This window comes from Taurulus bubalis (assembly GCF_910589615.1).
Source record: "Taurulus bubalis genome assembly, chromosome: 6".
In the NCBI taxonomy this organism is placed as follows: Eukaryota; Metazoa; Chordata; class Actinopteri; order Perciformes; family Cottidae; genus Taurulus; species Taurulus bubalis.
In genome coordinates this window covers 27,034,482-27,049,241 of record NC_136594.1, presented here as the reverse complement: position 1 = coordinate 27,049,241, position 14,760 = coordinate 27,034,482, and the positions used below count along the sequence as shown (strand labels likewise).

The 14,760-nt window shown below is 43.1% G+C and overlaps 1 protein-coding gene across 1 annotated transcript in view; it reads left to right on the top strand.

Annotated features, from left to right (window-relative positions):
• Positions 1 to 14,760, top strand: part of sorcs3a (sortilin related VPS10 domain containing receptor 3a) — a gene marked incomplete at both ends in the record, with an annotated part of 213,984 nt that overhangs the window by 121,634 nt on the left and 77,590 nt on the right. The window contains one exon of the mRNA XM_079219624.1: positions 5,078 to 5,236. Within this exon, the coding sequence (XP_079075750.1) occupies positions 5,078 to 5,236 (159 nt within the window). The remainder of the gene's footprint in view (positions 1 to 5,077; positions 5,237 to 14,760) is intronic.

The window sequence follows — 14,760 nt, the reverse complement described above, 5'->3', positions numbered from 1 at the left end:
AACAAAGACGTGAACAGGAAACCTCTTTTCCATTCCAGGAAGTCTAAGTCAAGTCGTCTTATTGAAATATCTTTGAAACAGCTTCAACTAATTCTATTGCTTATTTACACATCCAATGCAATGTATTTGGAGGTGTGGACCGCCTTGCAAATGTAAGTCCAAATTCACTTTCCTTTAATTTGGATGACAGCTGCTTTAACTGCCACATATGGCCACAGTTGCCATAGTTACATTATCCTGCTTTAAGTTAAACATGCAAACAGGAAATTCAAAGTTAATTCAAACACTGCCTTGACAGATCCTATTACACACTATCATAGTGTGTCCTAGTGCACACACACTATCTTGACAGGTCGTAGTGTGGCTGTTACGACGAGTGCTAATGGACCTTTTCATGAGGAGTCCTAGGGCACCCTATCCTGAGGAGTCATAGTGCACCCTATCCTGAGGAGTCATAGTCCACCCTCTCATGAGGAGTCCTAATGCACCCTATCATGAGGAGTCCTAGGGCACCCTATCCTGAGGAGTCATAGTGCACCCTATCCTAAGGAGTCATAGTGCACCCTCTCATGAGGAGTCATAGTCCACCCTATCCTGAGGAGTCATAGTCCACCCTCTCATATGGAGTCCTAATGCACCATATCATGAAGAGTCCTAGTAAACTAGTAACCTAGTAACTAGTTATGAAGCACATACACACACACAATTGTGCGTATATATATATATATATATATATATATATATATATATATATATATATATATATATATATATATATATATACTTTACCAACAATATATTGGGAGAGCTTTCTTTAGCCGCACCCCCATAACCACACCCCACAGGCTCCAGTGCAAACACACTGCCTGCGCCGTCTATATTCACACCCCTGATATGCACTTTACAAGAAACGGTGACATTTAGAAACATATTTCTTTATATTTATATGCTAGAAGTTTGTAGTGTCTAGTTTGCAGACCTATAGGACCTCAGGATAGTGTGGTTAAGTCTTTACCTGCTCTGACAGGTGTTGCAAAACTTAAAAAAAGATGTTATCCTGGAAATGAATCATTTTCTCCAGGTTGACCTACATGCCCCCCTGCAAATGTTGAATAAATAAATATGTGCGTGGCATCAACAGACAGAAAATGAAGCTTGACTCCCGTCTTCGACGAGGACGTGCTCCGGTTCACCAGCCTCACTTGTCCAAGGCCGAGCCAAGGTCCTGACCCTGAATACGTTTGCATGGTGCCGGAGCTAATAGGATCCTAGGACTGTTGAGCTGAGCCTTGTCAGGGCGAGGAACAGATCACAGCCAGCGCTGATTCCTCCTCATGACTCACTCCTGCCCGTCTTGTGTGGAGGAAGTGTAGTTCCACATCAAGGGCAATGCAGCAATATAGTCCCTAAGGTTCCCTCTGTTGCTCATGTGAGGGATCTGTCTTTTGTTATTTCAGTTACATAATTATATAATGATCAACTTTGTTAACACCCAAAGGTAAATAACCTAAATGTAAATAACACTGAGGGATAATATAGTTCGGATATCAATTTCACCGAATTATACTCAAGATATTTGATATTTTTATACTAATCAGAGTAAAAAAGAAACAAAGCAGCATGTGTTGCATGTTTGTGTGCAAGTGAGTCATCAAAGGACAGAGCCAAGCGATCTCAGGAGAATGTTTTACTCTAATGGTTGACCTCTGGCTCTGCCGGGGCCCACTGCCCTCCGCACCTTATCTCTGATCTAATTATTTCGATTTGCCATCCGGTAGACGGATGAAAGTTTGCCCGTCTGCTGGCTACATTCCTTTGTTGCCCCCTTGCATCTGAGTGTCCCTCTTTAGCTGTGTTCTACCCGATATAAAGAGCAGCCTGGCTGCCTAATCACTCAGAGTAAGAGATAATCATCTGCTGCTCTTTGAGATATTCCTCTCCACCACAACAAAGGAATCGCTACATGTCCACTGCGATGATTCTGGAGGCGCGTGAAGGATTTCGTCTCTTACATTGTCCGGGAAAAAAAAAAAGTGGATGGACGCCATGACCTTTACAATGTTACATAATAGATTTGAATGATAGTAATGACATTTAGTGCCAGGCCTCTGAAAAATGACGCCTCATCTTTTACAATATGCCGACGTGTGCACTCAGTCCTTGAACAGCTTGTCAGAACGGCTGCTAGATCGGGTTCATTTAAATATAAAGACATGCACATTTAAAATGCCATGGAGGAGGCGAGACAGTGGAAACATGAGAGCGAGATGTGGGTGATTAAGTCTTGATCCGTGGTTAATGAGCATATTGCGGCGACCACTCTCTGTCCAAGCCTCCCGTCAGAGTGAGACTAAGCTCGATTGATCTGGCGTGACGTGATTCATGTACTGCCGGATGTCTCTTTCCTTCCGTCTCTGATCCATACATCCATTCACCTCCTGATCCGACAACCAGCGGCTTCTATCTCTGTGCTCCAGCTTATGCCCGGCTCACCGTCCGGCTGATAAAACACAATGGCCACCCCTCCAAATCTCCGTCGAGTGCGTATTGTTACCCTCCTCACTCGCCCGCCTCCTCGCCAAGGCTGAGTGCTCGCTGTGAGGGAAATCTTACTCACCCCCTGCTAATGCTATCGGGCACTGTGATTTTTGAAAGTGAGTAATTATTTTTCCGAGGGTGATTGTTTGAGTAGAAGTTGGCCAGCCTTCGTATCGCCTTTGATTCGGCTGTGGGTTCTATCTGATCGCAGAGGCGACAGACAGAAAAGTGATTTTCTTGTTTAAACGTGCCTAAGCTTTGGAAATAATGTGGCTGTTTTCACACCTACGTGGTGGTAAATCAGTGAAGTGAATGTGACAATTCTTTCTCGGCCTCAATCCCAGTATTAAACGAGCAAACTGTGAGCCTGAATCGAGGCTTGTGGAAGGATGAGCTGAAAGCGCTGCAGTTGAAAGATATGGTTACAGAGTGAGTGCAGAGAGGCGGGATAACACTCTTGAGGGGAAAGGGTAGATTTTAATATGAAATGTACATTATGTGCACACACCTCTTCAAGGTGTTTCTACTCTTCTATTACACCGACACTCCTGACTTTTGACTCCAAAAAAGGGGCCATGCGAAATGTATTCTCTCCTTCACAATAGACTCTGCTGCTTACGACAGTAGTATAGGATAGAAATGCTTAAATACCTCTGACAAGCTCCAAAGACACAGCAGATATCAGGAGGGCTTGGCATTGCTCAGTGACAGGTAAAGAATGGCGAGATAGGCGAGGGCGGGCCAATGAGAAATACAGGTCGAGAATGTGCTGCCTGTTTATTGGTGCTTAATGAAAAACTATTTATCTAAATCACCACCAGGGAGGGACTCTCGTTAAAGCTCTGGGAAAAGGGCTAGCATGTCTGTCAGTGACAAATGTGCTGCTGTTTTTGCAATTTAAATTGATTTGACGAGAGAAAACCCGGCCATTCACAGTCCTTGTGGAGATAAACACTTAAAGCTGCAGCGGTCCATATTTTCATATTGATAATGGAACAAATGATTTAGTGTTAAGTGAAGGAGTTTAAGACAAACCCAGAGAGGATTATTACCCGAGTCTGCACTTCCTCATTGCTCTACGGTTTCCTGGCTCACAAACTCAACTCTCATTCACCTTGTCTCCTTGTTTTCAGCCAGAATGATAAACCCACTCACTACCTTCCCAACACCCGACTGCAGAAGAATAAAGTCAGCCACGAGCTAACTATGCAAAGAAAGTTGAATAGATAGCAGCTAAAGTGATGGATATGTTCCTCTGCAGTTGGTGGAGGCCCAAACAGAGTCAACAACTGTGTGAATATTGAATATTGGACTTCATCATGGCACAAGAAACCCCAACACTAGTTTTGACTAAAATTGAATAACAATGTTGCTTTGTGTCTGCTAGATGTGTATATAAGCAACTCTTTGCTCAAGGTGTCTTCATATCTTAAGATAAGTTATTTTTCTATTGTGTGTGCATTTTCCAGCAAACACTTTGCAAGTGATCCGTGAGTCTACGCAAGGCACTGCAGTGTTTTTACATTTCAGCTTCTTTATTTAATTGTTGTCTGACATTGTGTGTGCATTATGCATCCTTTTGTTCTTATTCAGTTTTAATGAACACTTCTGCTGATTTATGTGCTAAATTGCTATTTCAACCTTTCAGCCTACAACATTGCAAAATATGAAGTGAAATGTGATGACAATGGATTTTTTTTTTATATCATACCTTGAAAATAAATGCATGGATTCAATGGCACGTGTCTGATTCAAAAGAATACAGCGCTCTTAAAATATATTACACACCTATTCACACACCTCCTCTTTAGTCAAGGAGGAGTTGCTGAGACCATTTTATCTGCTTCCACAAAGACTCTAAATGTCATTAGCTGAAGGAAATATGCATTGTGGAATTCCTGTAGTTATTGAATTCTGTAATGACTGTGATAGCTCTGGCAGAATTATTCCAACCATGAAATTAGGGCTTCTACGACTGTGGTGCTGTTAAATTTGAAATTAGAATTTTATTGGAAGGAGAAATGGTAAGAAATGACATCCTAGAGAACTAGCTGATAAAGGAAATAGCATGCTGTGTAAAGGTGGATTCATGCATGGCTGCTTGATCTTGTTTGTATACTCCTGTCATATAGAAGGGCTGTTTATTTCATGGCTTTCAACCCACCTGTGTTCTTTTTGGTCACTTCTGGAAAACACAATATTTCACCTGTTGTTGCTGTGAACACCCTTGATCTTATTTTGGAAAGATGATGAATCCCTCCCCTTGAGCCAGAGAGCCATGGCAACGGCAACACGAGTCAGGCTCATGCAATGAAGTTGGATATATGGATGGTTGTTTGCCAAGAATAAGCCTGACGAGTGCCAAAAAACAGGCCTTTTCTGCTGAGTCTGCTCCTGCCTCTAACATCTCTCCTCTACCTTCTCATCTCCCCATCTTTCCACCTCTTTACTCAAACTCGCCCTTCCACCCTGGCCTCTCCCGCCTTCAAAAACCCATACCTCCTCTTTTGCATGCCTTCTCCTCCCTCTGTCTTCTCAGATCATGGTGTTGACGGATCCAGAGTTTGAGAGCAGCTTGCTCATCAGCTCCGATGAGGGAGCCAGTTACCAGAAGTACCGCCTCACTTTCTACGTCCTGAGCCTCTTGTTCCACCACACGGAAGAGGATTGGGCCTTGGCCTACAGTCACGACCAGAAGGTGAGATCGCGTCGTAGCATGTGATTTACTTTGAGTCGCCTTTACCTTTGTGTTGTCCACAGTCCATATTCAATAAGGCCTGAAGCCAGACCAGGCTAATTTAGCATTTCCCTTCTAAAAAACACCCAAAACAATTGTGCAGCAGAACTAGAGACATTCTCGTTTTCATTTCACGCGTTCTTCTCCCCGGTCAAAACCTGGCGCCTACATTACCCAAAGTACAACTCAACCGCCAACCGTTCAGATGGACATTCAGGTTTGTTATGCTAGCAGCCTGGTTTCTCGAGCAGCGGGCTACAAATAGGGTGACCAGACGTCCTCTTTATAACTGTCATTGGTCGACCGATCTCAGTGTTGCCAGATGCACGATAATTATCCTCCAAATACGACCATTTTGAGCCTCAGGTACGATACTTGGCCATTTCCAATCTGGCAACACTGAGCACCTTGCCACCTCCACTAGTTGCATTGTTTACAACAGCACATGACATCTGCAGCCATGCCGAAACCTAAATGTAAGTTCACGGACAAACTAAAAAAAACAATACCCATGTTTTCGCCTCGGCCGTGATGCTTTGGAAGCTGAGTGCATGACATGCAGAGCAGGCACTTACATTCTTAATTCTTAATAAAATATTTTATTTTATTCTTAATAAAATAAAACATATTCTTAACATGTGGCCATATTAAGAATTTATTATTTAGAATATTGTATTTGTTATCATTATTGCTTTAATATATGAGGAGGACTGAAAAGTGTCTTCATTTTCTTATTTTAATATGTGGCTATATAAAGTATTTATTATTTAGAATGTTTTATTTGTTATCATTATTGCTTCAATATATGGACAAGACACATTAAAGAAGCACTGGACTAAATGCCACAAAAAAGATTTCTTTTACATTTGCACTTTGCAATTTTGTTAAAGTTCAATAAACAGATGTTCATATAGTCATTTGTGTCATTTTTGTCATTTCATTTGTGACATTTGTATGCATTCACATATATTCATATGCGGCATGCTATACACTACCCCCAGAAATAACACTTAGTCTTCAGCCCCAACCAATGCACATTACATGGTTCGTAAAAAGGAACTTTCCTGAAAAATTATTATTATTTAGAAATGTGCTTCATTAATTGTGAAACATTTGCAGGAAGCATGAGGGAAAAGAGTATTTCTGTTGAAGAGAGAAGCACGAATCCTCAGAGTGGTTAACAAGGCACTGCTGTGTTGTTGTTTTGATGGACATGATGCTGTGGACATGCAGGCAGTGCATCATGCACCATTACAGTAATGTATTTATCAGCCTGGCTTTGTTTTGGACCGGCCCCGGCTGAACAGAGCAGAGACTCACTTATTATTTGAGAGCTGGCTGTCACTGTCGTTGAGTTACTGCTTTTACCTCAGATGTAATGCTATGTACTACATTATCCAAACACATCAGCGCCTTAAAGTGATTCTCAGCCTTCCATCTTACTGACCAGGTGTCACCTTCACTGGGTTTTGTAAAACAGTAGGGCGCTCTGCACACCCCCTTCACACAGAGCTCTGAGATTGTACCCAGCAAAGGTCTGTCATTACGGTCAATGACTGACCTGAGAGTCACAGTCATCACCCTGCAGGCGGTTCATGGTGCAGGAGGCCGATGATTGGTGAACAGGGTTGGAGCAAAATGTCCGGTTTCTTCTTGGCAGAGTGAATTTACAGCATCTAAAATGCATTCCGACAATAGGTGTGGACGAGGAAGTGCACTCGGTAGAGTGCAGATCTCTGCTCCACTGCTGTGACGTTGGCTAACCCCCCGTCTAGACTTCACGCGCATCAGATGTGTTTTTCACTCGCAGACCACAGATAAACTCTCATTCTAATCTATGCAGCTGTCTGCATCGGCTCTGTGCAGCGGAACAGAAGTTTACTGTGAAGCTCTCCATGTCGATGCTTCCTCTCATAATCTGTGTGTTTAGATCCATTAGCTGTTAGCTCTGTTAGCTGCATTAGGCCCGTTAGCTGTTAGCCAAACCAGCTAACTAGCACTCTCTCTCTCTCTCTCTCTCTCTCTCTCTCTCTCTCTCTCTCTCTCTCTCTCTTTATATATATATATATATATATATATATATATATCGTATTCAGCGCTCAGTTCAGTTTGTCATTTGCTCGACAACAAATTCATGAGCATAAAAAATATCAGGCTAATGGGCTCAGTAGTACACAAGATTAGCTGTGGACAGAAAGACAGACAGACACAGAGATGCACGCACACACACACACACACACACACACACACACACACACACACACACACACACACACACAACAATACATAATTTCCTTGCGGATATAATACAAATCTATTTGTAGATTCACATAAAAATGCAAAAATACATTAACCCGCAGATTGTGCTAACCACATAAAGCTTATCCAATTTATTTTCATCTTTTTAATTAAATGTATTATATTTAGTGAATGTTATGACTCTGAGCTAATTGGGTAGCAGCTGCTTTCCTCCTCTGAAGTCTCACATCTGTCTTATTTGCCCTCATATTCAGTCACAGAGAGCAATCAAAAAAGAAAATAGTCACAAGGAACTGAACTTTACTTTGAGCTCCACTACTTTGCTCTGGCTTTAAAACTCAGCATGAACTTTCTGCTTTGCTGCTATTTTAGACTGCAAGAGGAACTATTAAGATGAACAAGGCAGCCAGGTTCAAAAAGTTCAAATCTCTGTGAAGTCTGGGTAGGAGTAGTTGAAAGAGAGGTGCTGTCTGCCTTCAGCCAAGGTTCCGGGCAAAACATAAAATTATTCTGATGGATTGCGAGGAGTGAAAACTACTCATCAGTCGCTGCTGTTATTTTAATCCAAAACAGTCGTTCCTAATGCTAATTAAAACCAGCCCTTAGCAGCTGACATCATCTATGGAAATTATACAAAATTTAAGGTGTGCCATAGTCGCCCATGAAATAGACTCGCAAGATCAGTGACGGTAGCAGCTATTGATCTCACTGATTAAATACACCTGAGTCATGAAGGTGGGCTATGCATCAAGCGGCAGAGAACAACTTCAAGGAGGTGGCTGAGGTTTGGTTCCGGCAACTCCACATTACCAAGGTAGTCTCGGTAAGAGCGTGCGATGAAGATTACAGGTATCATGAGGACGTGACTAATGCGGTTAGAATTTGCGTCCTCGCTCAGGACACCTTGGCCTCTGAAAAGCTAAAGGCCCAGGCATCATCACCACCTCCACGAGACCCGTTTACATTCCATTCATGAACGTGTTATCCACATCCTGCAACCACCTCCCGGGGCTGTTGTTGCAAATAAAGAAGATGTTCGACATCTAGTTAGTAAAAAAGAGGTTTACACAGATATTATCGGTTGCTTAATTCAGCCTGATTTCCCCTCGCAGGCCTCGCCGCTTCATCCCGGCTGTTGAGCCAGCAGCGAGGAGCTTTAATATGCTCATTTTCAGCTTGTAACCACCTAATAGTTTTTAGACTGGGTCACTCTGAATTTAATCAGCTGTAAGTTGGTGCTTAGCCGTGGTTTAGTGTGGCCCAGAGGACTTAACTTTGAGACAGGGGTGAAACTGTTTAGTGAGACATCAGAATGCATTTCAGGACAAATCGACCGCAGTGAATTATTTGTTGCACTTCTTGATTCTCTTTTATGACTTTATTTTTATTTTTAAATTAACATTCAGTGCAGTCCCCTCCTTGAGTAAATGGAGTTTTTTTTCCTTAGATTTACAACTCTCGGTGACCTTTCCAGGCTCTTATCTCGTGACTGTGAGGCGTTTGTGGAGACAATTACTCATTGATGCAGTCCCAAGTCAGCTTCTGAGAATAAGAAGGCCAACGTTGGTGCTGCCAAGTGAGTGAGTTATGTAAACAGGATGCCGCAGAAGGAGAGGCAAGCGGCGCCACACATAGAATAAATAGGAACTGTCTTATTGTATTCCCTGTGAACCATTTGAGCCACCAGCAGACTGGGTGTTTGGGCATCTTTTCTCCGTGACAATAGAACAGGCTGTCTTTTCTAAACTCTTCGCTTATTGACGAGACACTTGCTTGCCCTGTAGCTGCCATGAACGCCACAATATTTCTGATGGTGCGTTGGCAGATATTTAGTAACATTTGAGGGATAATGCCGAGCAATACATGTACCCAAACAGGAAGAAATCAGATAGATATTCTCCTTCATGTCAACCTGGGGGATTTGTAAAAGAATGCATATTACCACAGCGCCTCAGCAAACTGGAGAGACAAGGCCGTGACTCTAATGGATTGTGTAGTAATTACTGTAACTCAGCCAATAATTGCATCAGAGACAACGGGCTACTGCTGCACACGGTAATCAAACCATATTTGCAATCAGCTAGTTCTGTAAATATAAATTCTGACCTATGACATAATGGAATATCTCCAGCTATTATTTTAATATTATCAACGTTGTGACCCCCTATGTTTCTTGTGTAGATGTCAAAGGGTTCTTCAGTGAGTTTGTATTGTGCGTTCATAGCAGATTAAAAGAAGAGTGGTCATGATTGGTGCAGCAGTTTTTTTTCATAGATAGATAGATAGATAGATAGATAGATAGATACTTTATTCATCCCCAGGGGGAATTTGTTTGTGGCAGCAGCAAGCAAAGTTACATAGGAGACATACAAATATTAAGTATGAAAAATACTCAACATATACTATACAATACAAATATAATATATATATATATATATATTTATATTCACAATCTTAGTTTAGCATGTTTGTATGCTATTTGCACTCAACACAAGTACAGCGATCCTATTATATTTTGCAGGAATGTAATTAAGGACGAAATAATGTCTCGACCCGATGGTGGAACATTTTAGTTTCACAAAAGTTTTTACAATTCCTCCTGAAGGGAAATTAATGCACAGGTGCACCTCATTATTGGATCATGTTGTGATTTAGTTATAGCATCTGGTCTACAAGGCTCTAGAATTTTATTTTTAGCCCCGAAAGATTTCAACCTCTTTGAAGTCAGCGTAAACCACAAAAAATGCAAAATGTTGTCATGTTTCTCTGTTATATTTAATCTATCGTGGCAGTTTTTCCTCTCGTGGGGACTTGGCATTGGAACCGCAGGGTCACCGGTTCAAGTCCCTACACCAGACCCCTACTCCTAATTATAGAATTGGTTGAATGCAAAGTTTTAATTTCTGTGTTCCAGTGTGACAATACGACATGATTTACATTTGATGTACCTGCATACACACACAGTTCACATGATTAGGAAATGAAATATTGTATTTTTATTGATAAAAAAATAATCTTGACAGTAGGAGTTTCAATGATAACATAAGACAATTATAAGCTGCTTGAAGGGCTTTTTATTGCTGTGAAAACATCCTCAAATAACTGTATTTAGTGAAGTTTCTCCTCAAAAGCTACATTTTAAATGATTACATTTGACCTCACAAGTAACTAAAGGTAACCTTTGTACGTTTGCTGTTAGCACCAGTGCTGTTAGCGGTGCTAGCTCTCCTCCTCCTCAACACACACGTGTTGTTCACAGTGTAACATGATCAGGGATCAACTAGAAAGCATCAATGCTGGTCTCTTGTTGGCATATTTTTGACCGAATATGGATCGATAATGATTGGTGGTAAAAGCTTTAGTTCACACTACGATGATTAAACTGCATACTTGATCCACGGTTCATGTACACGCCGCTGCACCACTACTGGGAACCATGCATTTTGTGGGAATCTATATTGTAGGCGTTGAGATAAATAAAAACAATTAGACAAACAATTCCAAATTCCACTGCAGCAAATCAAATAGTTTGAGACGTTTTCATGACAAACCGAACAGATACTTTCGTGGCAATTAATTTAATCGTTTCCTTTCCTGACCGGATGACTGACATTGCATTCCCTGAAAGCAGGCAGCAGGTGTCTCTCCATCAGGGTTCTATTCTCAGCCTAAACCAAGCCACAGAAGACATTACACAACTGATTTCACAACTGAGTACTTTCAGTGACGATGATGGTTACACGGTGTAAAACTACGTTCAGCTTCCTCCCCTGTCATATCATATGCAATGCATTTTAAATGATTTGGTTTCAGCTCAGCCACAAATACATGTGGTGCAAATATATTTGGGTTTTGCACTCGTGTTCTAAAGATGTGTCTGTCAGGCACCTGTTGTGACCTCCTCACCTCAGAGCACGCAGACCAGAAGGTGCGTTTCCTGCACGCTGCAGTCCAACCGGCCTGCAGACACGCAGGCTGAGCACTGACACATTGACACCCCCCCCTCCCACATACACATTTCTTTTGAACCCCAAGCAGCGAATAAAGAAACGTGCACTTTCAAGAAACACAAGTCTATATTTACACAAGCAAGTATTGCGTTGAACGAGGACAGGGTCTGTCATAGTTCAGCTCTCGCCTCATGAAGAGTCCTCCGCACGGACCTTTAATGCGTGTTCACGGGGCGCTGTAATTGCATTACGCAACAAACCCGTTGGTCAAAGCAAACATTGCATTTGTGTGTTTGTATTTCCAACAATCCATTAAGGCCCAGGCCGTCGGAGCAGAGAGCCGCTGTCTCAGAGGCTGCGGCTAGCTGCTATTTTACCGAGTGTGAAATTCCACACATACGGGATTCAGCCAATGTTCTCCCCGGCCTGCTACAGACGGGAAGATTAATGTCATTAGACAGGTGATGGATGGCTCAGAGTCAAACAGTAATAATACAATAGATCATGACTCAATGATCATAGGGGGAGCTGTCTCTGGCAGGTTAATTCTGGACGGTGGAAGAAGTGTACTTAGTATGACAAAGGACAAAAAAGCACCGGCAGATTAGTCAGGGTCAAAACCAATTTGATAAAAATGCATATGCACAGACAGAGCGTGAAGCCAAACAAAAGAGCACCACGGTGAGCATCGGGAAGCAGCAGACGTGGCGAGGAAGGAGCATCTATGTGTTAAGATGTGAGAGAGCCTGCGATGACAGCGGGTCAGGCATGGCTTGATTCATCAAGAAGTGCCTGATTGTGGTTTTGTTGCATCTCGCGTGATGAAACAGGGAAGGGGGCTCTGAAATCAAAGGGAAATTATGGATACAGTGGAGCAATGTCGGCCACATGGCAAGCAGAGGCAGGCAGAACAGATGGAGTAACTTGTTCTGATGGAATAGCAGATATGTGTTGTCACTCCGTTGTCAAAACAGCAGATGGAGGTGTGCTGCCAAGCCGAACGGGAAGCAGCAACAGCAATGAGAAGAAACGTTCCTGCTACTCGGTGGCCTTCACTTGAGATTATACTTCTAACACATTGATTGCATGGAAACCAAGTGCTGTTGTTACCAAACGCTGTTTTTGTGAAATTTAATTAAAATTAAATTAAAATGTAATACCTGCATTCCGCTGCCTTGCGAGGCTGGATTATCAAGCGAGACCCATGCTCCCTGGTTTCACTTTTGGAAATGTCATTACTTGCTTATTTTCTCTGGAAACACAGCCACTAGAAGTACACAGAGTAACTAATAGTGTTACTGTATTAAAGTCAGAGTGTACTGACGAAACTATCTCAGGTCGATGTCCAATAATTGCCATGTTCGGTCATGTTCGGTGTATACGCACTGAAGGATCACCTACTCAATTTACGAACGCATTTACCGTCTTTTTCCATGACACTGGAAAATTTCAAAAAACTTTGAGAGATTTATCAAAAATGCACCCACGTCTTGGACTGGAGCCCGTCTGTATTGTGTTGATTTCTTCAGCAGCGTGACGGGACTCTTCCACTAGGTGGGGCTGCGGCCCCGTAGGCCGGTCCCGTGTGTTATTTTTTCCGTGTTCTTGTATTTTTAAATGTTAGTATTTTAAAAGTATTTCTCCTGTCACAGGTCGCACTGAGAGTGAATCTTGTGTTTTTGGATGTGATCATCATACCGTCGGTGATGTGTCAGGGTTTTTGTTCCGGTGCTCGTCACAGAAACCTGCCTGCTCTCCCCCCGGCTCTCTGAAGCTCTGTGCATCCCAAATTCACAAAAAAATATAAGATACCACTTCTGCCTCCCACCAAACTGCAACCCATTTGGTCTTTGCAAACGTAAATGGCGTGAACTGACAAGACGTGTACTGGTTCAGGAGAGTTCAGGCCGAGGTTTACGGAGGGAGTTGTGATGAGGCAGACTGACAGCTTAATCTCAACACAAACTAATGAAACCACCCACGCTGCCCGGACAGTTTGCTAACGTTCACGATACGGCCGTTAGCTAGCGTGCGGTGTAGCATACCAGAGTGGGATTTCTTCATTGCATGCAGGTCTCGTCTGTCTGGCCTGAGTAAACACCCGGTGTCCTCTGAAAGTGTTTAGAATTCACCGGCTGAAGAAGGCCTAACCTTTAAGCGTCTTGAGCTGAGGCTGTTTTGTCATCTGCTCTCCAAGAATGAAATGTCAACTTCCCACCTGACCCCGACCCTATGAAGCGCCACACACAACCCGACTCTAACCTGGGGCCTGACAGGTGAATCCAGCCATGCTGCCTTTTACATTGGTGAAATACCAAGTTTACCTGCATCATACAGCTGGCATGTTCTAGAGCTCCACCACCATGGGATCACTTCCCTGCATCCAAAGCTCAGGGAAGCCCTTAGTATCCAGCCTGTGTCGTCTGACGGTGTTTAGCATTCACCGGCTGAAGGAGTGGCCGTTGATATTTCATCATCTGTTGTAACCTTTTCTTTGTTGCTTGCGTGGCCGCTGCTCTCCTCGAGCTGTGTGGGCCTGTCAGTCCACTTCTAGCTCCTCACGGAAGGTAAACATTGCTGTCAGGTGCAGGAGATGGAGCGAAGAGGCCGAAGTTAAAGGGACTGTTTGTGGGTATGTGTGTGTGTGGTGTGTGTGGTGTGTGTGTGTGTGTAACAGAGGGACGGGGATGAACCAATACATGAGTGCAAATGAAGATGGATGGATCGTGCTCACATTCTTATTAAATAACTCATTTCTATCTGGTACGGGCGCTTCGCTGACATCCTCTGCTGGTGCTGCGACAGTTGAATAGATATCAGTTCATCTGTCTGTTGGCTTGTTTATCAGCTTGTTTGTTGGCCTGCTGTGTCTTCCCCTCGCCGCCAGCCCCCGCTGACGCTGCAGCCGAGCCAACCCTCATATGACACGCTGAGTTAAAATCAATCCGGAGAATCAAGCCCTTTATCATATCGACAGAGGTGAGGAAAACACTTGAGCCGTTTGCTTATTCCTGTTCTCGGGGGCTGATGAGTCCCAGGTCTGAGGAGCTGGCTCCAGGAAGGGACCTCCCCAACACCAGGACAACTCAAAGACCAAAAAACAAGTGATGCATATTGCAATTGCGTTTGTTACCCTGCAGTGCTAAAATATGTGCACTTCATCTCAACTATGTCAGGTTTAAGAGCCATCTGGGCAACAGTATCAGTTTTATTTGTTCCTGTTGTAAATCCACCACAGGGGCTGCACGGTGGTGTAGTGGCTAACACTGTCCCCTC